The following is a 23,899-nucleotide window of genomic DNA, read 5'->3' on the forward strand; positions in this document are numbered from 1 at the left end:
CACTGATACAGTTGCCTGGAAGTCTTATAGCAGCTTGCCTTAAAATGAAGTGTGGAGGCTTTAATGAGTTAAACTTGAAAATCAAGTCCTATGATGAATACACAGTAAATTGGATGTTTGCTTTCCTTGGACATCAAATTCTGTTGTATTTTACCATTCATAAATTTAACTTTCAGTCTATGGTTTTGTTCATTGACTGCCTAAGTGGTGTAGTAGATGCTGTGATTAGGAAGATGGGAGTTCTGATGGTTTATTAAGTGTTACCTGGGGATGTGAAGTCTTGTTGTGAGCCACTGAAGTCCAGGGTTTTTCTTGTGATTGGAAGGAGAATGTAGAACCAGGTGTGGGGCTCAGTAGGTGAGAGAGGAGACAGCCATGTTCAGTACAACCTCACAGACAGTCACCAAACGTACTTCACTATGCAAACATTTAATTGTCAGTCCCTAGATATTGCAGCCATGCCTTTGTCAAGGTGTATATACCCTAAATTACACCCTCTGGCTATTGTTTCAGGCAAAACTACAGAGGAAAATCTGTATCAGTTTACACCTAGGGTGTGGTACTACAATCTTTTTTTTTTCTCTCCTAGTAATGCTGGATTAAACAGCTCCTGTCTCTGCTGAGTGAAATACTTGTGAAATAATAGTTGTATTCTAACTGTAAAGTTTTTCCAAAGCAAGGTGATGACTGCTTAAAGGAGAGCCTTAATCTAGACTCCATTGGACTGTGCTTGATTATGTATCTTTTGAGAGTGAACCTGATCTGATTTTTGCATGTCTGCCTACAAGACTGTATAGCAAATAGATCTTGTGTCTTGATTATCTTTGAGTGTTAAAGATGCCATGTCATAACCAAGGTGTAGATCAGGACCAGTTTTAAGTGGTGTATAGTGAAAACAAGTAAGAATTAGTTGTTGTTATTATTATTAGTCAGTATTCTTTTTAAAAATTCCTTTTCCATAATTAGTTATGTCAAGAGGACAGGTAATAGAAACTGTGAGTTTTTCTAATGTTCTTGAGGTGGTTCCCAGTAACTTTGTGAACTGGAGAAAATACCATTTGAATTTGTGTAACTTTGCTGAACAAGACTTACAGCATCATTTATCTTTATCTTTTTACTGGAAGGCTGTTTCAAATGATGCCAAAAGGAGAAAGAAGGATCATTTATACAGTATACATAAATGTATTCCATACCAAATACTCTTTTTATCCCTTCAGATGAAATCTATAGTTGTGTGGAATATCCAGAAGCCTTAAATGCTGCAAAGATTTGGGTTAACTGGCAGTATTTTTGATGGATATGTCAAAGGAATAGAAAGTGTTCCCAATAGCCAGACAGTGTGGGTGTTGGATTATTGAGACAGCCATGTAAAATAATTTGGAAAGCATTTTTCAAAATAATACATTTTCCGAAGAATTTCTCTACTTTTCCCAGGAAATGTTTAAATCATCTATTTCATTTCTGTTCAATTAGAATGACTCCAGAAGTATATTAAAGGGGTTTAACTTGCCTCTGACAACTGGAAGGCTTTACTAGGCTTTGGTTTATAACAAATATAATTTTTGGATTATACTGTCGTAGTTTGACACTGGCCAGGCAGCAGTGACAGTCTCTCACTCACCCCCCTGTGTCACAGCTGGGCAGAGGAGAGAAAAATTTAATGAAGGCTTCATGAGTTGAGATAAGGGCCAGGGGAAAACACTTAAGGGCAAAGCAGGCTCAACTTAGAGGTAAAAAGTGAATTTACTACCAACGAAGTCACAGGAGGATAATGAGAAGTAAAATAAGCCCTTAAAACACCTTTTCTTCCCCCAGCCATTCCCTCAACAGCACAGGGGGACAGAGCATGGGGGTTTTGGTCAGTTCATCACTGAGGTTTTCTTCTGCTGCTCTGGGTGAGGAGTCCTTCCCCTGTGAGGCCGTGGGGTCCCTGCCATGGAGACAGTTCTCAGTAAACTTCTCCAGCGTGGGCCCACTCCCACGAGCAGCAGCCCTGCTGCGCCTTCTGCAACGTGAATTCCCCCCAGGGGCACACAGGCCTCCCAAAACTGCTGCAGTGTGGGTCAGTCTTCCACGGGCTGCAGTCCTCCAGGGACAGGCTGCTCCAGCCTGGGAGCAGGGCCCTCTCTCCATGGAGTCTCCCACTGGATCTCAGCCTCCTCCAGGCATCCTCCTGCTCCAGCATGGGCAGCTCCCACATGGGCTGGGGATGGATCTCTGCATCCCCCATGGATTCCCAGGGGCTGGGGATGGATCTCTGCATCCCCCATGGATCCCCAGGGGCTGTGGGTGGATCTCTGCATCCCCCATGGATTCCCAGGGGCTGGGGATGGATCTCTGCATCCCCCATGGATCCCCAGGGGCTGTGGGTGGATCTCTGTGTCCCTGTGGATCCCCATGAGCTGTGGGTGGATCTCTGCATCCCTGTGGATCCCCAGGGACTGCAGGGGCTCAGCTGCTCCACCATGGTCTCACCACAGATTCCAGAGCAGAGGAATCTCAGCACTGGCACCTGGAGTACCTCCTCCCCCTTCTTCTCCACTGACTGTGGTGTCTCCATGTTGTTTCCCTCACATCTTCTCACCTCCTCCTCTTCTCTGGCTAGGAAAAAACTGTGTCCCACTTTGTTTTGATTTTCTTCTTAAATCTGTTACCAACCTCTGAAACTGGTCCAGTTTTGGCCAGCAGCATGTCCATCTTCAGAGCCATCAGGGACTGGCTCTACTGGACATGGTGGAAGATGCCAGCAGCTTCTCACACAAGTCACCTCTGTGGCTGCCCCAATACCAAAAACTGAGCTGTGCAAAACCAACACAGATAATTTGTTTTTTAAAACATAAAATCTGTGTTTGAATGTGTCTCTTCTTCTCGGCTAAGAGAGATGGCAGTCATCCTGCTCTCCCTGGTATTAAATAAAAGTATTTGAGAGAAAAGGCCTAAATTAATTTGCTGATAGGCAGCATTTACTTCATCAAAGTGCTTAAAGATTAATTCCCAAAAGTAAATTTGTTTTTCATTTCTATGAAGTTGTGTTACTCAAATCAGCTGTCTAGAAATCCTGCTTGTTAAGGAGCTTCTGTTCCACATTGTAGTTTATAATTTATAGAGGAAAAGTTTTGAGACAGGTTCAATATATCTGTGTTACCTACCAAAGGCAGTGTAATATGTACTTAAAATTCTTGTCCTAAATACAAGGTTGGGGCTTTTTGTGGCCAAGTGATTGAGGGAAGACTTTTTCTACCAGTTGTGGTGTGAGATTTTAGGGGAAATATCAATGTCTGAACTGTACCTGATACAGTTTGATTATGGTTTGTATCTTGGCTGGACAGAGCTCTCTCCTTGTGTGATATGTCATCTGTAGAACCTGCTTTAACAGCCAGCTGACTGTGCCTGGCTGTTTCAGCACCACTGTTTCCATGGGATGTTTGAAGTGCTAAATGCAACAGCCCTTGTTTGGGAAGTTTCCTTTTTGTTTTGCCTGACTCCCACCTTATGCCCCAAAATGTAGGGGCACAGACCACTGTGTCATTTGATGGAATAAAACTTGTAAGTTTCTTTTCTTGTTTTTATGGCCTGAATTTAATGATGTGAAGTGTTAGCTTGATAGTCTTGGAGATAAGAATACTATTTTTATCCTCAGAGTAGAGCGCAGGAGTAAAATCTTCAGTGTGCTGTCAACATGTCTCATCTGATGCTTGTTTACAACTGCTTGGGATGCAAAAGGGGTTCTCTGTGCAACAGTGCAATTCTCTGTCCTCCCTCTGACACCATCCAAAATTATCATGGATAACCACAACAATGTGAAGAAAGGCCCCTCCCAGGAAAGGGCAAAAATCACAGCCTGGGTAGATGGTGCTCTTCATTATGAAATAGGAAGACATGATGGTAAGGTGCAGCATCAGCAGTTTTATTTATAATTTAATCCCTCCAAGACTTTTCCTGCACTTGATGACTGAGGTCTTGCAGGAAGCGTGGCGTCGACTGTCATCGCAGTGCCTCGGGGTGATGTCACTGACTCACGGGAGCATTTGGGGTGTCCCTACTGTTATGGTGGCCTGGCAGTACTCTTTCTTGGACTCCTTTTGGCATTTTTCCCCACGTGTTCCACACTGTTGCTGGAAGCAAAAGCTTTTGAGCAATTTCCAAACCCAAAGCAGTGCATTGTGGGCCAGCACTGGGAGGACTGGATCAACAAGTTTGGCAGCAGCAGCTTTGGCTTCCTGCCTACCCTGGATAGGCACCAGTAGAGATTGCCTAAGTCTCCCGGTGAGTTTGAGCTGAAGATCCCAGCCTAGGTCCTGAAAGTCATGTGTGTACAACTGCTGTGCCTGGCAGAGGATCTGCTTCTGTTGTAAACCGTGGTTTTGTTATCCTGGATATGTTTGCAGTAGTTATCTTTTATCTGCTTTAGGAAGGTGGATATTCTATTTGTTTTCAGTGTACTGGAGGGTGGTAAACTCTACAAATTTGTTAAAATATCAGAGGATCCTGTTTACTTTTCAGTTTTCTGTTGTCTGTTTAATCTTACTCTTTTCATCCTGAGTTATCCAGGGGTAGTTAACTGGTGCTCTGAAGTGTCCTTTTCTGTGTGTTTTTGAAATACCAACTCCATGTTCTTTGTTGTGCCTGTTCTTTAATTCTGACCCCATATGTCATCTGTGATTTCCCCTTTGCAAACTGGCTTCATCTTGTAACACAATGCATCAGGACCACCACTTGAGGTCTGGGGGTTTCCTGGGGGAGCAGGATACCACTTGCCTGTGTCTCATTGCACAGTTGTGCTCTGAATATGTCTAATCTTGTATCTGCATAAGGATGACGTTGTCATGCTGCTTATATAATCAGGTTTATTGGTTTTATGTCCTTTTTGACATGAGATGTCTAAAAGTTAAAGCTGGTGCCTATTTCAGTACCTTTTCTTAAGAGTGTAGAGCATTTTGTTCCCAAGGTACCCTGAGAAAGGTAGAAGAGTTCTTTTTTTCACTTCTCACTGTGTTTTGATCCATTCATATGTATCCAATACCCTCTTCCCAAGTGTGATGAGTACTGTTGTCTGCAGAGACACCAGAGGAGGGAAGCAGTCTTAGAAGTATCTGTCAAAAATGTGAGATGGACCAAACAACCAAATCAAAACATTAAATAGTCTGAGCAAATTCTTTTCTCCTGTCTTTTTATTGTGTTCTGCTGCAGGTGTTACCTTCTGTGTACATCACAAGCGGGCTGGTGTTCTGGTTATGTTAAAGAGGCACAGACCATGAAAGAGCAGAAAAACTACTTTAAAACAGTTCAGTCCTTTCAGATCTTCTGCATGTATAATGTGATCTAAATTATCTTAATTCTTTAATACATTTTAATTTAATAATACTGAAAGATGCAATCCTTCCTTGCCTGTTTCTGTTGAAGAGTAGAATTGGTGATTTCAGTAGTTAAGAGCTAATGCCAGATATGGAAGAATAACACCTGATGCAGATTTGTTCACCTAATGTTTTCAAAGTTTTTTTTCCTTTCTCTGTAACACACATATCATGTATTTTATGTGTAATGTTTGGAGATGGAATTTTGGGAGGTTTTGTGAGGGCAGGCTCCAAAAATAAGGTGAATCTGTCCTAACAATGAAGAAATACATCTTGGAATAAGGATAGCTATGGGTTTATTCTAAAAAGGACGTGACATTCAAAGGCAAAACCTCAATTTCTTCTTTAGAACTATTTAAAATTGCATAGCAATAAAAAAAAATTCACTTCCACAAAGATATTTTTAGGCTAGACTGTGTGTTATATCACAAATAACCAGCATGAAATTACTAACCTTATTCTGTGATTCAGTTGCCTGAATTTTTTGTCCCTGCTTACCTGTTTAATTCATATAACTGTGTGTCAGAGGGCAGCTAGCACAAGTTTAAAGCCTAACCCTTCTGAACAGGTGGGTCCCCTCTTGGAAGGAAATCTCTGATGACAGTAGCTCTGTATGTACTGGAATGTATCAACTGTAAGAAGTAAAGACTCAGGGTTTACCAGTTCCTCGGCTAGATAATTGAAATAGTCATATTTCTTTGTTTAAAGGTATGCAATACCTAAGTTGAAATATTTTGTGTGACTACATGTGTGTTCAAATACATAACAAGTAGGTTAGCCCTTTTACTGCCCTTTAACAACAAAAATACTTTTACATTTTATCTTCTGATCTTAATAATTATCATAGTGCTGTTGGATTTTTTTGATATAGTACATTTATATGCCTGTTGCTGTGCAACTTACATTATTTTTTTTATTGTATCAAGTGAAGTCCCAGTAAATCTGCAAAGCAAAGGAAGTAAATTTTACTGGAAAAACTAATAGTGCCTGCCAAATTGAAAGGAGTGAGGAAGTGCAAGCTGGTTTGTGAAAATCAACAGGCATCAGTTTCCTTATGGCTATATGAGGCATGATTGAAACAGTCTTATTTTTGAGGTGGATGTTCCAGTGCATGGAGAATGGGAGTGGCAGGGGTGGGGTGGTTTTAGGTAGTTGGCTTGCCTAATAAAAGAAAATATTGATATACAATTCAGTTGACAGGCTCTGTGTATTGTTTTCCTTGCTTTTCTTGTTTTATTTTTTTATTTTTTGAATATGCTGATTTGCTCCTTCAGGTATCAGGTGCATGATGTGAAAAGTGGCCAGAGTGTTCTTTGCACAAATATGTGCTGTCTTTGCACATCTTGTTAAGGAATTAACACCATGCTGCTGTCACATGAGAGTTGGGGCTGTAGCCAGCAGGGAAGAGAGGGAAAAGGTGGAAAGGTGAGCACTGTGCATGTCCCAGGTAGCAGGGAAAAAGGTGCACTTCATTATTGCTAAATTTTGGGTGTTCTCCTGTCACAAAAGATGTAGTCCTGGGCACATTGTGTTCCTCCACAGGTAAGAAAATGTGTAAATGGAGGTGGCTATTACTGCTCTGCTCTGTCAATGAACAAAATATAAAATGTCAGTTCTGTCAGTTACTGAGTTACAGCCAGCACCCAGTCACATGGCTGGATGTGGACAGTCACACAGGAAAGTGGCAAAAATGCCACACATATGCCAGGTTTATTTTCCCTTAAAAGCATGTCTAGGTGGGAGATGGGAGAGGCTGAGAAGCCTGGAACGTGTTCACCGTTTGCAGTCACATCGTATCAAAATACTTCTGCTGCGTCGAGCAGTTTTATGTAAACTGTGAGTTTAGGTTTAAATAAAACAAACTTCCTTTTTCCTACTCCAGAAGTACAGCTGCTGCAGAGTACACGGAGTGCTGTGTGTGAAACAGGAGAAAAATACCAAACCTGTTGATGTTAGAACAATTCATAATTGTAGTGTGCTTCAGGCTGTGACTTAAGATACATTTTAGAATATTCTATGGGTGATTTATTTCAGTTTAACTGAGGCTGTGTTTGACTAGTGGCTTATCCAGAACTTTTCTCCCCTGTCATGGTAGGTTTCCTGCATAATAATTAAGGTATTTCTGTGTACACTTCCATATTAGTTTAGTCCAGATTTTAATTTTACTGTGCAAATTATAGGGTTTTTATTCCCTGAACTCAGTTTCATTTTTGTGTCATAATTGCAAAACTCAATTCATTTTTGAGGATTCCTTAAGCTATCTTAGAATTGAGATTGTTTTTGTTTTGTGGGGTTTTTTTTTGTACAGAAAAACATAAATAATAGTTTTTAGGCTTTCCCAAAATACAGCAGTGGCACTATGAGATCATGCCAACTGAAAATAGTGCATGACTTTGAATGAAGATATCTTACATGACAAATTATGTGTTCAACATTTGTGTAATATACAAATTGGTTGGAGAAATTAAAAATATCTTTAGGTCTGAAAACTCATTAAAAAGAAAATGGGAATGGTTTTTGCAGATGACTGACTTCATTCAAATTGCTGATGAAAAATTGATGTAACAGGATACAATGTGAGTAGGGAGACTTTTAAAGCTTTTCAGCAGATTAAAATATGCTATTTGTGTTTCATTGAGAAATTTACTCATCAGTCTTTCTACAATCTTCTGTAAGCTTCTTCACTGAAATTATTTATTATTCTGTACAATAAACTTAGAAAACCTGTTTAATAATTTGACATGTGTTTTGTGTTAGATTTTCAAAGAAATTAATTGTGTGTAGATGAATTCATATACAAAAAATTTAACTAAATACTTAGATGTCTGCTTTAATATGCTTTATATATAATTACAGGAACATTGAAATCTTGGGAGCCTAAAATTAGAACTCCCAGCTGTGCAGTAGGCTGCAGGTGCACGTGTGCATGACATACTTCTCTTTGGTATCTGCTGCTCAGTTTTTATCCTTGGGTAAAAGACACAGACGTTTCCCAGAACTGTTAAATTTTAGAGAACTAAAATTTAGTGTTTCATTCTGCATCCTGGCAGAGAGAGGGAGGAAGGGCTCTAGGGGAACTGCTGTGCCTGTAGCCTTGCACAAGGATGGCTGTTTGGATTTGCCACCTGTGTGTGCACAGAGGAGTGTTGCTGCCTGCAGCAAACCTTTCTGCTCGACCTGAAGCTCCAGGGGATGGGATTTTGGGAATGCAACACAGCTGGACCTATGGAAAAGAGGTAGGTCATCCTTTGCCCCTTCAGCAGGGCAATCTGAATTTGGGAAAAGCAAAGTAAAATCTGGAGAGCTGTAGCTTTGTAAAGACAGCCTGTCCTGAGTTTTGAAAGGACACCAAACAGAGAGGATTCCCCTTTTAGAGATAAATCAATTGTTCTAACACTAGTAGAGATTTATGACAGTGATCAGATTTTTTAATGTAGCTCCTGTGCCTAGTTAAACCAGATTGTGGTGTTTTTTGGTCTTGAACTGAAAGTCATTTTTCTGAGCCAAAACTTTGGGGTTTGGGTATTCAATAAAATGCTGGGTAATTGCTGTATTTGCTCAAGTGGAAAACACAGTTAAGTAACAGTTTATCAAGTCTTCAGCTGTTCCTTTCTTCAGCTGATCAGTCAGCATCTACTCAGTGAAACAAAGTTCATGCACTTGTGCTCAGAACCCAAGGAGAGCTCTGCCTTTCAAATGTTCCCTCAAGTAGCTGGACTTCCAAAGCTATATGTGCAGGAAATGTAAGTTGTTTAATGTACAGAGTGGAGTTGGCAAGGAATTTTAATGATGGATAACTGTGAAGAAAATACTTCAGCAGTGCTTCCCTCTGAACATAAATGAAACAGCTCAAATATGGGAACGTGCGTTTGGTTTGTTTTATTTTGTATTAAAAGGCTGTTTTGTATCTGAGGCAACACAAGCATAAACCTTATGGGAGAGATTTTATTAAAACAGTGTTTCTGGGTGTAGATTTGATCATTTTATATTTTGTTCATTTGATTATATGTATGTTCTCTGCAGGCACAAATTGGTTAGTCCTGCACATATGGTTCATAAAATACTTGTGTTCTATTAATACCTAAGTGTTCGTTACTTGAAATTTTGCAGAAAACCCTCAAGTATGTATGTTTTACTAGAATCTCTTAGTTTGGTTCAAAACTCATGTAAACCAGAGCACTCTAATTTCTATATAGGTTTAGTTATTTTGTTCACAGTATCTGTTTAGAAATATTCTTCTTTTGTTATCATCTTGCATGGTACACAGTAAAAAAAGTGCAGTAGTTTAATTTTACGTCAGCATTGATAAGTATACAAAAACACATCTGTTCATGAATGATAAGCACTTGAGTGTTTCTCCAAAATAGTTTGGAAGATATTGTTTAGAAAATAATGGTTTAGTTGCAGAAAATTCCCTGTGTATAAAAGGGAAGTTTTGTGGAGTTAACTTGGATCACTTAATTTTTTTAATAAGACATTCATATCAGTTAAAATAAGGGCCTATATTACTTTAAATAGATAGGAGCTTTACTTAAGATAACCAAGTTAGTTAAGATACATTGCAGTGCTGTTTGTAGCTGCCTCAGTTTGCAGCCAAGATTCTCCTTCTGCCTGGAGAATACTTGGTATTGACACTTAATGTCAGCAATAGGTTCAGCAGTGAATCTATTGCTTACCTGCTGTGCAGATTTCTTGGCAGTTTAGTTTTTTTGGCTGACTCCAAGTCTGGTGGTAACAGAGGTGAACTTTCTGAAATTTGCCTGGTTTTGATACATTCTGTTTCATGTGGTCCTCAGTGCTGGTTAGTTGCCTTCCTTCTCCCTCCTTGTGCCCCTTCCTCAGATCACAAGCTCTTCAAAATAGTGATTTGGGAGGTTTTGTCTGCTTTCACATACTAAATTACATGTTCACTACAGCCATAAAGGGTAAAACAATAGAAATATTTTTATTACTTTATCAGGATCTGACAGTACCCAAGACACGTTACAAGCAAACTATCGGAGTTACCACAAAATTTCTTTTCCTTCAAGGTGTCAGCTACAACTGTGGTGTTTTCTCTCCTTTTCAAAAATTTTTCAGATGTTAGTGGAGAGTTGTGTTTTCTTAAATAGAAGTTCTGCTACAAGTGCCTGTACAGAAGGGGATCTACCAGTTAAGTTAAAATGAGGTGTACTTGCATTTTTTTAACTTAGTATGATCAAGACTGCCTTCTAATGAGAAGACAAAACCCAGCTAGTAGAGAGCAAGTGTATTCAAGATAGCTCTTGGTGGACATAATTTAAACTTGCTTGGTCTGTGAAGTAAATAGTTCAAACAATCCAGATTTTGGCAACATTTCAAAATAATGAGATCTATTTACAATTTCCTTATATTGTACTTGAAACAATTCTTTGATGTTTTAATGTAAAACCTAGTAAATTGATAAAAGTTGGCACATTTACTTAAGGTGGATTTGGATGAGACTCCACTAGAAACAAATTCTGTGTTTGGGACGTTATAAAGATAATAGGGAATTCTATCTAGGCTGTCAGTATAAATTTAATAATGTTAGGGCATTGTGAGCACTAATATTAACTATAGTGATTAAAATTTTTCTGCAGGTTATAACCAGGTTGGTGTAGTGGTAAAGGCATGTTATGCTGTTCTGTGGAGTCTTTGCAGCCAAAATATTTTACTGTTCACATCAGGCATCAGCCTACAATGTCCATTGTCAAATTACACTTAGTGCTGAGGAGAATGTACATCTTTCTTGTAAATCAGGCTTGGACTTTAAAAACTAATCTTAATAAGCAGATGTTTAAGCTGAGAGGGGAGAACAAGTACTAGAAATGTTCTGGCTTTAAAATATTTCTGTGGAGCTTTTGCATACTCCTTTTGCTTTTTTTGGATCAAATTTCCTATTCTTTTGTCATAACCTTGACAGTTTTTTGCCTTTTCACCTCTTGCTAGTTTTGCTTTCTCTTCCACTGATTCAGTTTTTAGTCTCCTCCTCCTTTGAATTGCAATAAGCAGACTTCTGGCAAATAGGAAAGTGGTGTTCTGGTCTCTGCACACAGGCTGCTTTTTCTCTTTCCTTCCAGCAGTTGCTGTCCTGGAGATGTTAACCTCACTTTTTTTTGTTGAAATTTAATTTCATTTCTAGAAGGGATGTTATGTTAGACACTAGGATAGATGGACTGTGTAGTGGTCCCACTCTGAAAAGATAATTTGTAGGAAATTTTATAAATTTGGAGAGTTAAAACATAAAAATCCAATTAAAATACATAGCTGTGGTAGTCACTGAAATCTAGTGGGTAAATAAATGCAAGCTGCTGGCCTGTTCTCTAACTGAGGTAGTGTTAGCCTGTTTTATGTGTCCTTTTATGTGTGATATTAAGTAATAGAATTGAGGGATTGAGAGTGTGCAGGCACAGTTAATTTTAATGAGCATGAGTTTTTTCTGTGTAGCTGTTCTGAAAGAGAATGCTGGAAATACTAAGAAATTATTCAATCATTTGTGTGTTTCCACAATGTGTTTCAGAGAAGAAGAGATGGCAGATCAGTGTAAGAAAAATTTCCAGATGAGGCATGCTGAGCTCCATTTTACTGATGTACAGTATGCCAAATTATCCATTATTGCTTTTCCCTTTTTTTTTGTTAGAAAGTGATGCTACATTGACCTTTTCCAAGTAAGAAGCATTTTCCTTGTTACATGGTCAGCAACTGATGCAGTTATCTCAGAATTGTATGACATGGGCTTGTTCTGGTCGTGGTAAAGAGTGCAGTAATGCATAATTTAAAACTGTATTTTTAAAAACCCAGTTACATTTGAAAGGAGAAGTGAATTCTGGAGATCAGTGTCCAGAGGCTTCCTATTATGGAGGTAAATAAGGTTGTTTCTTTTTCTGATGTTAATAGAATTAATGTAACTAACAGCACTTATAATAGTATCTGTATGTTGATACAATTAATATTGTATTTATGAAAAAATATATCAAAAGTTTGAGGTCCTGATTTAAAATTTTAGTTTGACCTTGAAAAATATTCCCAGATGGAGAGAGTTAAATGAACCCAGCTTTGAAAGAGGAACATATGAATCATGGTTGCCAGGCTCTTCCTTGAGAGGCACAGACTTTACATAGCGAGGTATTTCAAACAGTTATCTTCAAACCCAGAGTAACAGTGCATTGAGATGACACTGGTGAAATACTAGAAACTTCATTAGACTTCTAAATAGAGAATGTGCATGTCATGAAGTGGAACAGGTATAAGGCATTGGATGTTAGAATACCAACCACACAATATATGTGAACTTTCATAAATGGTTGTCAGGGGACAGAAAAGTTGGGCATCCATCACCTACTCCTGCTACATACTTACATAGTAAGTTTTGTTAAACTGTTCTGTATGTTCTCTAAAATTTTCATGGTCTAATTTGTCACTCCCTAACAGTGCCACATATGTGTTTGTCCTGTTGGAACACAGAAAGAGAAGTAAGATTTCCCTGAAACTACTCTTGCCCTGCTCAACTAATGACATGAGGCACATTAAAGATGTGAGAGCTTACCTGCCTGAAAATGAGGCTCCTGCATTGGGAAATGTGGACTCGGGTCTCTTCCAGTTGCCTTAAATGATCTTGGTTGGATCAAACTCCTTACAGTTTCAAAGCCATTGTTAAATTGCATTTAGGCCTCTAACCTTTTCTACTCCCTCACTGGTTATGTTGAGATGTTGTTCTGTTATCAGTGCTGTAGGAGACCACCATAGGGTACAAGATCTTTCGCATTGATTTGTATGATCTGGCTGGAGTCTTGTGCGTGACTTCCTTTGAAATCAGGTTGTGATTTTGTGTGTACAGCAAATTCTTTTCTCTGTGTCAAGTGGTTTTACCCTTAGAGTGGTCCTTTGTGAGTCTGTGTATTTCCTGGCATTCTTTCTGTCACTTGGAGCTAAGATTTTAAAACTGAAGGTGTTTCACAGTGTAAAGGATCTTTGTAAATTATTCCAATTTCTTGGGATCCTCAAACTGAACTAGGGAAACACTTTGGTTTACATCAATTTCTGTCAATTTGTCTCAGTTGCCATTTAAAATTGCAGTTCTGTATTGCCAGCAAATATTCAAATATTTCTTGGAGTGATGGCACGTGGATGTGGTGTCTCTGACTGGTGTGAAGAAGTGCTTTATCTTGCAGTCCTTCTCTCCTGTTAACAATTCCCCCTGCATTCAGTAAAGCTGGTGTAAAGTCTGAGAATTCAGCACAATCTGAAAGCTATGGGAACAGGTTCCAGGGTGTGGATTTACCTGGCAGCACACAGGAGTAGCCTCTCTGTGGGCTGATAACAATGTAAAATATCAGGCTGTTACTATCCCATTCATCTCAGTGTATTTGTCCTCGGGTGAAAGTGACCCTGGAGTATTTGTTTGTGTGTATAAACTGATACACAGGTATACCCAAAGAGAATACTCCTGCATGAAATATTAGCAATGACATTTAAGCTTATACTTGTTTTCTTACATAGCTTAATATTACATCACAGAAAGTAGATATTGAAAAATAATTCCTATCTGATTTTTCCCCCCTCAGCATATATTTACTAATTTTGCCTGGCTTACAGTAGTTGGGTGTGTCACAGGTTTTCATGCTTTTTTCAATAATTATAATATAAATAAATAAGCAAGAATTGCTACTTAAAGTGCAAACAAGATTATTTGTTTATTTGATGTAACCTCAGTTGTGAAAAGGTGTCTGTGATTTAGGTGAGGGTAGCTGTGATCTCAGCCAAGTTAGATGTCATTGGTCATTGCATTTGCATCCAACTGCAAAATCCAGTTGGGGCTGTTATTGCAGGTGTCACGCTTAATTTTGATGTAGTACTAGTAAGATGTGTGGAAAATGTGGGATAGACCTTAAGTCTTCTAAATAAAAGGATTTAATTTTGTGATGATGAAGGCACATACTAATTCTGGAAGTAGTTTTGGTGTGGATATGTTCTCTGTGAGAAACAAAGTGGACAGGGCTGATGGTGTTGTTCTGTGAGCAGTTGCCTTGAATTATGGCACACTTAATGTGCAACACACTCAATTTATTTCATAATTGCTGTTCTATTAATGAACGAAGCAGTGCATGTTGCTAAAAGTATACATAGGCAAATTAGCTGTAAAAAGAAACTGAGGTCAGTCTTAGCACAAGAATAAACAAGTTTAACTTATTTTCTAAGTTTCTATTAAGATAAATCTATTACTTGAGGGTTTTTATAAGAAAATAAGTTTGCTTATGTCAACTTTTAACCATTTAATAGTGTTACAGATCCTTAGCTACATATTGTGTTTGCAGTTTCTGGGGTTTTGTATTTTAATGACTGAATAACATTTTTAGTTATATAAATGTAATATACCTTTAAGTTTTGTAGTGAATGCTGCATTTATTGCTTCAGTAGTCTCCAAATGCAGTTATAACCATTAAATAGAGTCTTAACAAACTGTATTCTTCAAAGTAAAATTGTAGAAGCTAATTTTATTTGTAAAAGTCTCCAAGTATGTGTGTTATCTCCACAATCCACACATGCTCTGACATACTCTTATCTCTGGTTCTGTCTCCTGTGTAGCTGTTCCATGGACCTCTGGCAGCAGATGGCTGGACTATAATGCACTGTTAAACAAATAAAACCATTAGGCATGTAATTCTTCCCGGTGAATGACTGTGTGTTTAAAATGGTTTAAAAAAATTAAATAGCAAATGAAGTTCACTTTTGAATTCATTTAATGACATTGGAATAAAATCCAAAGCCCTTTTCAGAATACATAAAACATCCCCTCTTCTGTTGTGTTTGTCTCAATTAAAGACAGACATTTTTTATTGCGTTATTGCATCTGGTATAAAATAATCAGTCCTAAATCAGTTTTCTAATACATGTTTTCTACAAGTAATCGCTCATTTTACATTTATCTTTGTAGGAAGATTTTTGCTTTTGTAATACTCCAGCACAAAATTATCTATTGCATTATATGCTCTTTTTTTCCTCATTTTCAAATTTGATACAAATGTCTCTAAAATTTTGATTCAACACTAGTGTCATGGCTCTGTAATTAAACTGTTTTTCTATAATTGTCAGCAGCTGAGAGATGCCATTTTGTCTTTTTGTTTTTAGATATGCCAATATTTGGTCTTTGCCCGGCTCATGATGATTTCTATTTGGTGATGTGTAACCACTGTAATCAGGTCGTAAAACCACAGGCATTTCAATCACATTATGGTAAGTGCTTAACTATTTTTAATAATTAAGGGTGAGGTTAAATCAGGATTAAGCCTGGCAATTTTTTTTTAAATTGATGGTAAATAGATCATTAAACTATAAAAAATGTCAAAGAACATAACCTGTATTTAATAATTTTGTATACACTGTAATGAAGTTACATAAAGATCTTGTGCTTTTTAGTTTTTTTAATGCTACTTGAAATGCTGCATAGCTACAGTTCAGTTTGAAAATGACATATCTAGGGTATTTAACAGCCAATATGTGTAGTGTGTTTGTGTCTCTGTGTCATTTCTCTTTGTGTATTTATACAGACTATTTTTACATGGCTTCTGGTACAGCGTGAACTTGAACTGAAAGCTAAACTTACAGTGAACATTTGTAAAATGTAGTAAGCTTCCAATCTCCAGTAAGCCTATTTATTTATTTTCAGAATTATCAATTTGTATTTGTTTTACTGGTCCAGTGGTTTTGTATATAAACTATGTAAGGAAGCTCTTGTTGTACTGGTTGGCCAGTGTTTAGAGAGGACTGAGAAAATGTGAAGTGCTATGCCAGTTCAAGTGCTTGGTTACTTCCTCCAAGCCTGACTGGGGTGGTTGGCAGTTCTGCTTTTCCATGCTCCTCACAAGACTAGAAATTAGCCTCAAACAATAGGAGGTTTTTTTGAATTCAGCTTTTTGTTTCTTAAGAAATTCATGAGGTGTTTTCTGACCAACTCCTAATAAATATGATGGACAAAGCATCTTCTGAAGTAGTCCTTCCTCCCTGTGTGTGCAAGTATTTGTACACTCTCTTTTCTCTAGGCTATTGCCCCTACTGGTTGTCTTGATGTTTATAGGGATACAAGCTGGGTATGGGCAGGGAACCTCTTCCAGAGCTGAGAAAAAGGGGTAACTTTTCATACATCTTAAATAATCCAGTGCTCTGGCAAGAAAAGAGATATTCATTTCTGCTTCCTCAAGACTCGAGAAGGGCCTTTCTGGACTGTGCAGAGGGTGAACTTCTTATCCTTTCTCCTTCTAACTTGGCTTTGTGTTATATTGCCTTATGGATTACAGCCCAACCCTTGCTGCTGGATCCTGCAGTTGTGTCACACAGCGTGACTCAGAAAATAACCTGAATAGGTTTTGTGTCATAATTCTTAATATCTGTGCATCTAGGTCTTTTGCATCTAGGATCTAGCATCTAGTCATCTGTGGATGGCTGTACTAATAATTTTTTTGAACCCATAGTTTTGTGGATATAAGTCTCCAGAGCTGTTTGGAACCAGAAGAAAAGGCCATCTTGCTTTTCTTGCTCTGGTTGCTGTAAGCCTTTTTACTAGCTAAGAGCAAGTCTACCCTTTGCCAGTGAGATTCCTCACATGTCACTGAATATCAACTTAAGATGTCCAATAACTCCTTCTAAAATATCATATTAAACTGATTCTGACAGCTAAAAATAAATTTATTGGGGAGGACTGGATGAACCAAGTTTTGAGTGATGGCATATTGAATATTCCATCTTGAGGTCAGAAATATTATAGTGAAGGAGAGCTGTGGATAGTTGCAGACACTTAATGTGGTCTTTATGAAATGAGCAGGTGATTTCCAAACACTGTCTGACAAACAGGTGTCTGGGAGGAAGCAGCACTGTGTTTGTCTTTATGGACAGGTGGCAGAAGCAGCTCAGGAGCTGAATAGGTGCAGCATTGTGTCTTGAGCATGGACATGGAAAGATGGCATGTTGTAATGCTGCTCGTACTGCTGCTAGACTTGTTAGGTGAAGTTAATTCCAGCTCCTCTGTAAGCTCTGTTTGCAATTTAAAAGGCACAAAGTGAACAGGGAACCGCAAAATGAAGGTATGGAAAGTACTTTTAAAAGTTGTAATAAATACTAACATAATGTTTCCATTCTGTATCACTTTGTGGAAGTGTGATCTCTAAACGTGAAAATTTCTCCAATACAAGCCTTTCATCAGTTGCACATTCATGCTTTAGGAGAAGTGTAGAAGGAGCAGATAGAAATGATGAGGTTATTCTTAGTGTTTCTTAAGCCTGTTCTGAACAATGGAGAGTCTTGGCGTGGGCTGTGGCGTGCAGAGGAAACAGGCGGGGTCATTCTGATGAGAAAAACAGGCTTGGGTGGGGTGAACATCATTAAAGGACCTTAGTTTGCCAATCTAATAGCCTCAGAAAGGTAAGAAGGCTGATTTGGTGATTTTGTGTAACACTAGTTCTCAGAGCCTTCTATCAGCCTTCCCATTATTTATATCCTTACACAGTTGTCCCTTAATTTAGAAAATTAAATATGAAAGCTGATAATATGGCAAGTGATTGTCTGGTAATCAATGATCTATTTTTTTTAAAACACTGTATAGCTCGGGAGAAGGAAATTGCTGAAGTCCTCAAAACACATGGTTATTTTAAAACAAAAAGTGTGTTATCATGATAACAAGAAACTAAGGCACCCTTTGGATTCACCACAGTCAGTTTACCCTGAATTAAGTTTTTTATTGATGGTCATCAATCTTTTTGTTATGTTCTTAGGGTCTTTTATTTTTAATTGTTGCTAGAGAAGTATTAATCTCTTAAAATATTCTATAGCTCCTGGTGGTACGTGTTGCTGTACTTTTTGGTGTTTTTTGAAATTTGTCATGTGAAACTTTGTTTTCTGAAGTAGTAGAATATGTTCTGCTAAAATGTCACTTTTGTCAAAGGAAAGTTAAACAAGCTATTATTAAACCTAATGAGCTAATTAATTTCTTCCAAAGCATATTTGTGATAAACTACTTAACTAGGTAGGCTGAAAGTGCGTTGCAGGACATGCTGGCTTTTTTCTCTGGACCGTAAGTAGTCAGAAATAATTCAAATGTAACCTTATTAATTAGAATATGTCACATTTTTAGTAAAATATTTATTGATACAAATGACAGATTTGTTTGTATAACTGATTCTTTTCTATTTCATGCATTTGACTAGAAAAGATACTAATATAAAACTAAATTCTGCTTTTTTGTGCAATCCATGTGTTTGGACTATGAATTTCCATTTTAATAATTTATTCAGTAGTGTTGGTATATGTACTATGCTTGATTTGTAGAGTTGGTATGCATAACACACCTGCAGGTTTGTTTTTAAGAGCAGTCTAATATAATGAGATACCTGAAGTCAGCTTGTGGTATTCCTTCTAGCCTGTGTACAGCAGCTGGCTGGCAGGGCAGTGCAATGGCTTCAGCCCCTTGCCTTAGGGTGGCAGCCCTGCTGAGGCCATGGTGGGGCAGGAGCAGGCCAGCCAGCCAGCCAAGCCAAAGTTGTTTCAAGACAAATCCTCTGTTCTGTCAGATCACAGCTGTTTTCATTTGAGGGGCCAGGCAAGTGATTGCAGCCCTTTAGTGCTCCTGTTCCTGCTGTTGCTTTGTGAATGGCTGCACTTTCATGGTATCAGCATCTTCCTTGGATGAGTCAAGATCAATTCAGAGGTGAAAGATGGAAAAAAGATAAAATGTTCTGGCACTGAGTCTTGTGGGTGAAGCACCTGGGATCACTTATCATGATGACCTATTCCCAGAAAGTGTTTTTCTCCAGGAGTATTTGTCTACCCCCTGGACGATCGTGCAGCAGCTGTCATGCTCCTCGGGACAGCACGATGTGCCTGTCTCCCTTTGATTTCCATTCTTTCCTCCCTGGAGACATGTTAGATACAGTTCTGATGCTGTACCCAAAGGTTGCTCTTTGAGGAAGCCATCGTGACAGTTATTTCAGGTTGTTCGTGGAAGCCCTGAAGTGCTGTGGTTTTCAGGCTGTGTGACCTTTTGTTGGCATTTCAGCTGTTCCACAGGTTTATCTCATCTCCCTGTGGTTATCAGCCTCCTGGCTAATGAGAGCTGCTTCTCTGCCCTGGCTGGGCTGCTCTGTGGCTAAGAGAGACCTCAGCAGTGTGAAAGGAGCATCAGCATAGAGATGTGTGGGGTTTCTTCCTTTTAACTTTTTTTTTTTTTTCCTACTCTGTGGTTTAGTTTCCATGAATACAAAGCAGAGTTAAACTCTGAGCAAGAATAATGAAGGCTACCTGTAAAACTTACACTGAGAGTGCCCATGACTCATGTAGTGATTGTGAAAACCATGAATACAGTACATGTTGGAAAGAGATGATGATAGTGTGTTGGGCTGTTGACTCATTGAAAAGCTATGACAAGTGTTTTGATTAACTTCCATGGGCATGGCACAGTGGCAAAGGTGAGCAGCCACCTTGAGTTTTGCCTGCTGCTGCTGTCCTGAGAGCTGATGGGGAATTGCTTATTCCAATCAGTGCATGTTTAAACCTGAAGTCTATGAATCAGAAGCAGGGTTACTATACAGATATGCCCATCATCTGTTGTGGTTTCTAGGAGGTTGTGGAATTGGAATAGAGCATCACACAACCTTTTACTTAGAGGGCAGATCCTGGCAGTAGAAAAAGAGATGTTTGCTGGTTATTTGGGTTCATCCTCTGAGTCTGTTGTCTTTTCTGATTCTCTTTCATCTGATTGCATAACCGAGGTCCTTCCTCCTTCAGCCAGGGCCCACACCCACCTTTCATTTGCAGGTCTCCACTTCAACAGTCCTAAAGGGTTTTTTTTGTGTTGGTGCTAAGTGGCTGGATTCAGAGAAATCATGTGATACTTGTGATTTTAATTGAGAAAAATGATCTGTTAACGATCTCTGTTGGTGTGCTGATGTATTTTGGATGTGTATCATATATAACTTAAGTATTACAGTCCCTGCAGTGTTACATGTTTGGATTCTTCTCAGGCTTTGAGTTGAATATGAATTTGTCCTACTGTATTTTTGTTAAATTTGGCAGCAGCGAATTGTTCTGAAAAATCTGTCAGTATTTAATGTTTTTAAGTTGTTGTGCATGTATTGCTTGTTTAGAGTAGAATAAAAGAGTGTGTTTAGCATGGATTCATGGATTACAAAGTCAAAGATAGTGTCTGTACAAGGCAGCATTTGAAGCTGATAAGAAAAGAAAGGAATGTACTGGATCTTGTTCCAAAGCCATTGGACCTGAGGACTGGGTTGTTGTTCCTTGGGTTTTGGGTTGGTTGGGGATTTTTTTCTTTTTTGGGTGTGTGGGGTTTTTTTTTTTCTCATGGGAGATTGCTTGAGCTCATCCTTATTTTGGAGGGCTAAGCCTTCATTATGGCCTGCATACTTTTGGCAGCAAGCAATTTGTAATTAATGTCCAGTAATTAATGTCCAGTGTTCACTAAAGTCTCTTTAAAGCAGTGTGAAAAGGTTTTTTATAAATCGTAAGAATTTTCGTGGGTATCAGTGATCTTCTGTAGAAGTTAAACAATGAAAATAAACTTTAATATTCTGTGGTGTGTCACAGATGTGCTGGAGCAATCTGCCAAGCATATTGCCAAACGTGCACAGGTGGCATTTGGCATATTATGGCTCCAGTTAATGTATACGTTTTAACAAGTTATCATTGGCAGCTTCTGTTCAGGAGCTTCTGTTTAAATGCACAGTACTCTCACAGTAGTTCACACAGTCCAAGTTCCAGCAGCTGGATCTTAATCTGTGGGTCCAGCAACAACTAGTCTAATTTCTTAGTTGAAATTTGTGAAATTCTGTAGCTTTTGCAAGAATCATCTTGGCATATAGCAGGGAATGTACTCAGAGGTCACAGGATTCAGTTCAGAAGGAAAAGCTTCAGCTGGCTATTTAGTCATTTTTAAATAAGGCATCATTAAATGAGAAATTAGTATATGGAAAGAAACTCTGTAAACATATTTTGTGCTTTGAAATGTGCACCCCCAAGCCATTAGCTGAATACCAAATGTGCCATACAGATTTTACAGAGCAGTGGAGTTCGGTGCTGTGGTTACTTGTATCATCCCAGACTGTTCACATGCAGAAGATTATTTTTGTACACAGAATGGCTGTGGTCTTTGTTTATTATATAAAAGCACAGGGAGAATGAGAAGTTGATGGCAGTTTACTAGTACAACTTCCTCCTTTTTTTGTGGGTATGTGAGTTTGTCAAGCCCTGGTTGAAGACATAAAGCAATTTTTAAGTATCAGTTAAGGAAAAAAGTGGTGTTCAGCTTCAGATTTATGAGATACTGATTATTCAGTTTACTGCTTATCATGTAACTCATGTTATTCTGTCTACAGCACTGTGTGTGCTAAAATACTACAAACTTCAAGTGCTTGGCTCTTACCTTTGGTTAATGTGAAATTAATTTTATGCTGTTCTGCCATAGCAGAAGACCTAGATGCAAAAGTCCTTTTGGTTTAATATTGACTTTAAAAAATCCTTTGGTTTAATATTGAAGAGAGAGTATATACTTTTTTATTCTATTCTTACTGAAATATTAAAAATATTTAAAACTAGTCTAACATAAAAATTATGCAAGGGTTCCATGAAAACCCTGCTCCTTTATAGAGTTCTCCTTGCTGGGTATTTGCTTGGATACTGGGACTGACTGCTTTATTTTCAAAACAAATGTTGATGGGGAAGAACAAGTGGAAAGAAAGAAAGAAAAACAAATATTTATATCTTTGTGGGAAAAGAAGAAGCAGTGCCATGTTCACTATCACAGAAAGAGTAGTTCAGCAAGAGGGAGAAAGCGTGTTGATCAATAGACTGGAACAAGATCTAAAGAGAACAAGTGATTCCAATAAAATGTTGCTATTGAGTGTACATGACTACAGCTTCACTTTCAAAGTAGCCAGGTGGGATAGTTGCATCAGGTCTACAATCAGAAATGACTGACAATGAGAGGACTTAACCAATCTAGAATCAAGGTTGTTTCATCACTCAGAACTCATTTTGTGAAAGAAAACGGCACATGGAGCAGGACACAGTTCTTCCAGCCACCATTCCTGATTTTCTGCAGCATCAGGGAAGGCTCTTCTGCATCAGCTTACATGATCCACATCCTTGGAAGGTTTACTTCACAGCTAAAAGGGCTCTTTCTACCACCTGAGCCACTCCTGCAGGCTGGAGCGCTGCCAGGGGAGGTGGCACACGCTGAGGGCAGGCCGTGGGCACGCAGGGTCTGGCACACTGCCCTGAGCTGGGTGCAGGAGAATGAAGCTGCAACCTGTTTAAGAGCTGAGCACGTGGAAGTAGCCCGAGCTGAAGTAAAAAAGAGACAAATTTCTACTGTTCTGAAGAGATCAGAATGTGTCAGAGCCATGGAGATACAAACTTGGTGTTGGAGGGTGGGGTTAGTAGTAGTTTAATTTCAGAAGGTAACCACATGCAGATGAATTATTTATAAGGACTTTCTAATTTGTTTTTTGGGGAGAAGTGAGTTCTCATGAACTGTCTGGATTATTCCAAGAACTGCAAACCTCAGTGAATACCACAGTGCTTTGTGATTCCAGGGATAAGTATTCTGGGAAGCTTGTAAAATTGTTTTGACTATTGAACTGTCATGAAGAAAATAATTTTTTGGGTTTTTTTTACCTATTTCCACCCCCCATTGAAGTACATAGTTTCCGGTTAGACAGACTGTATCCTCTCATCCCAGCATCTGACTCTTGAACAATTGCAGTGTTTGGAATGGTCTTTTTTTCTCTGCAAGCAAAACTTCATAGGTGAGACAGGAAATCCCCATCAGTAACCATCATTGACATTACTTCTTGCAAAGATACCAGTGCACCCAGTACAGCTGGCTGTGCAGTACCTGCCTGGGGCAGGGGTGCCCAGCTTTGGCAGGCAGGGGGATGGCAGCTTTGGCAGGGCTGCCTCAGCATAGCTGGAATTAAGTGGTTTGCAGTCTGTGTGTATGTCCGAGGAGGGGAAAGAGAGGACACCAGGGAATAGCTAAAAAGAGAAATGTAAAACAAAAACTTGAGTAAAATACATGTGAAAAGAAATAAAGACAATAAGGAGGAAGCTAAATAAGGAAAGTAGGACAAAATTACCTTGGAGGAGGGAGATTGAAGTGGGTACAGTGCTGGTTTTATTCTGTAACAAGGGGTAAAAGTGGTAAAAAGGAGGAGAGGCTAAACAGGGCAAAACAAACAAAAGCTTTTCACAAGTTTTTCCTCTCTCAATATTTTGGCAGCAATACTATTAATGTGGTTTGTGTAATGCTGTGATGTTCTTGGATTTTGCACATTTTAGTGGGGGGTGAGGGTAACAAGAATGTGTCCTACTTGAGACACATCTCCTGGCTTTATTAGGCACTGAGCATCAAGGGAAGAGATGGATATATACATGTGTGTGCACTTAGTAATATCATCTTTTGGTTTCTTTTGCATTGCTTTTACTGTTTGTTTGGACTTCTTAATGTTATTCCATAATTCTCATTTCCTATAGTGTGAATA

At 38.7% G+C, this 23,899-nt stretch overlaps 1 protein-coding gene across 3 annotated transcripts in view; it reads left to right on the forward strand.

Annotated features, from left to right (window-relative positions):
- Window positions 1-23,899, forward strand: part of ATXN7 (ataxin 7) — an 86,777-nt gene that overhangs the window by 34,483 nt on the left and 28,395 nt on the right. For all 3 annotated transcript variants that reach the window (XM_021537251.1, XM_077786161.1, XM_021537252.3), the window contains one exon: window positions 15,483-15,587. In XM_021537251.1, coding sequence (XP_021392926.1) covers window positions 15,483-15,587 — 105 coding nt within the window. The remainder of the gene's footprint in view (window positions 1-15,482; window positions 15,588-23,899) is intronic.

This window comes from Lonchura striata, chromosome 12 (assembly GCF_046129695.1).
Source record: "Lonchura striata isolate bLonStr1 chromosome 12, bLonStr1.mat, whole genome shotgun sequence".
NCBI classification, from domain to species: domain Eukaryota; kingdom Metazoa; phylum Chordata; class Aves; order Passeriformes; family Estrildidae; genus Lonchura; species Lonchura striata.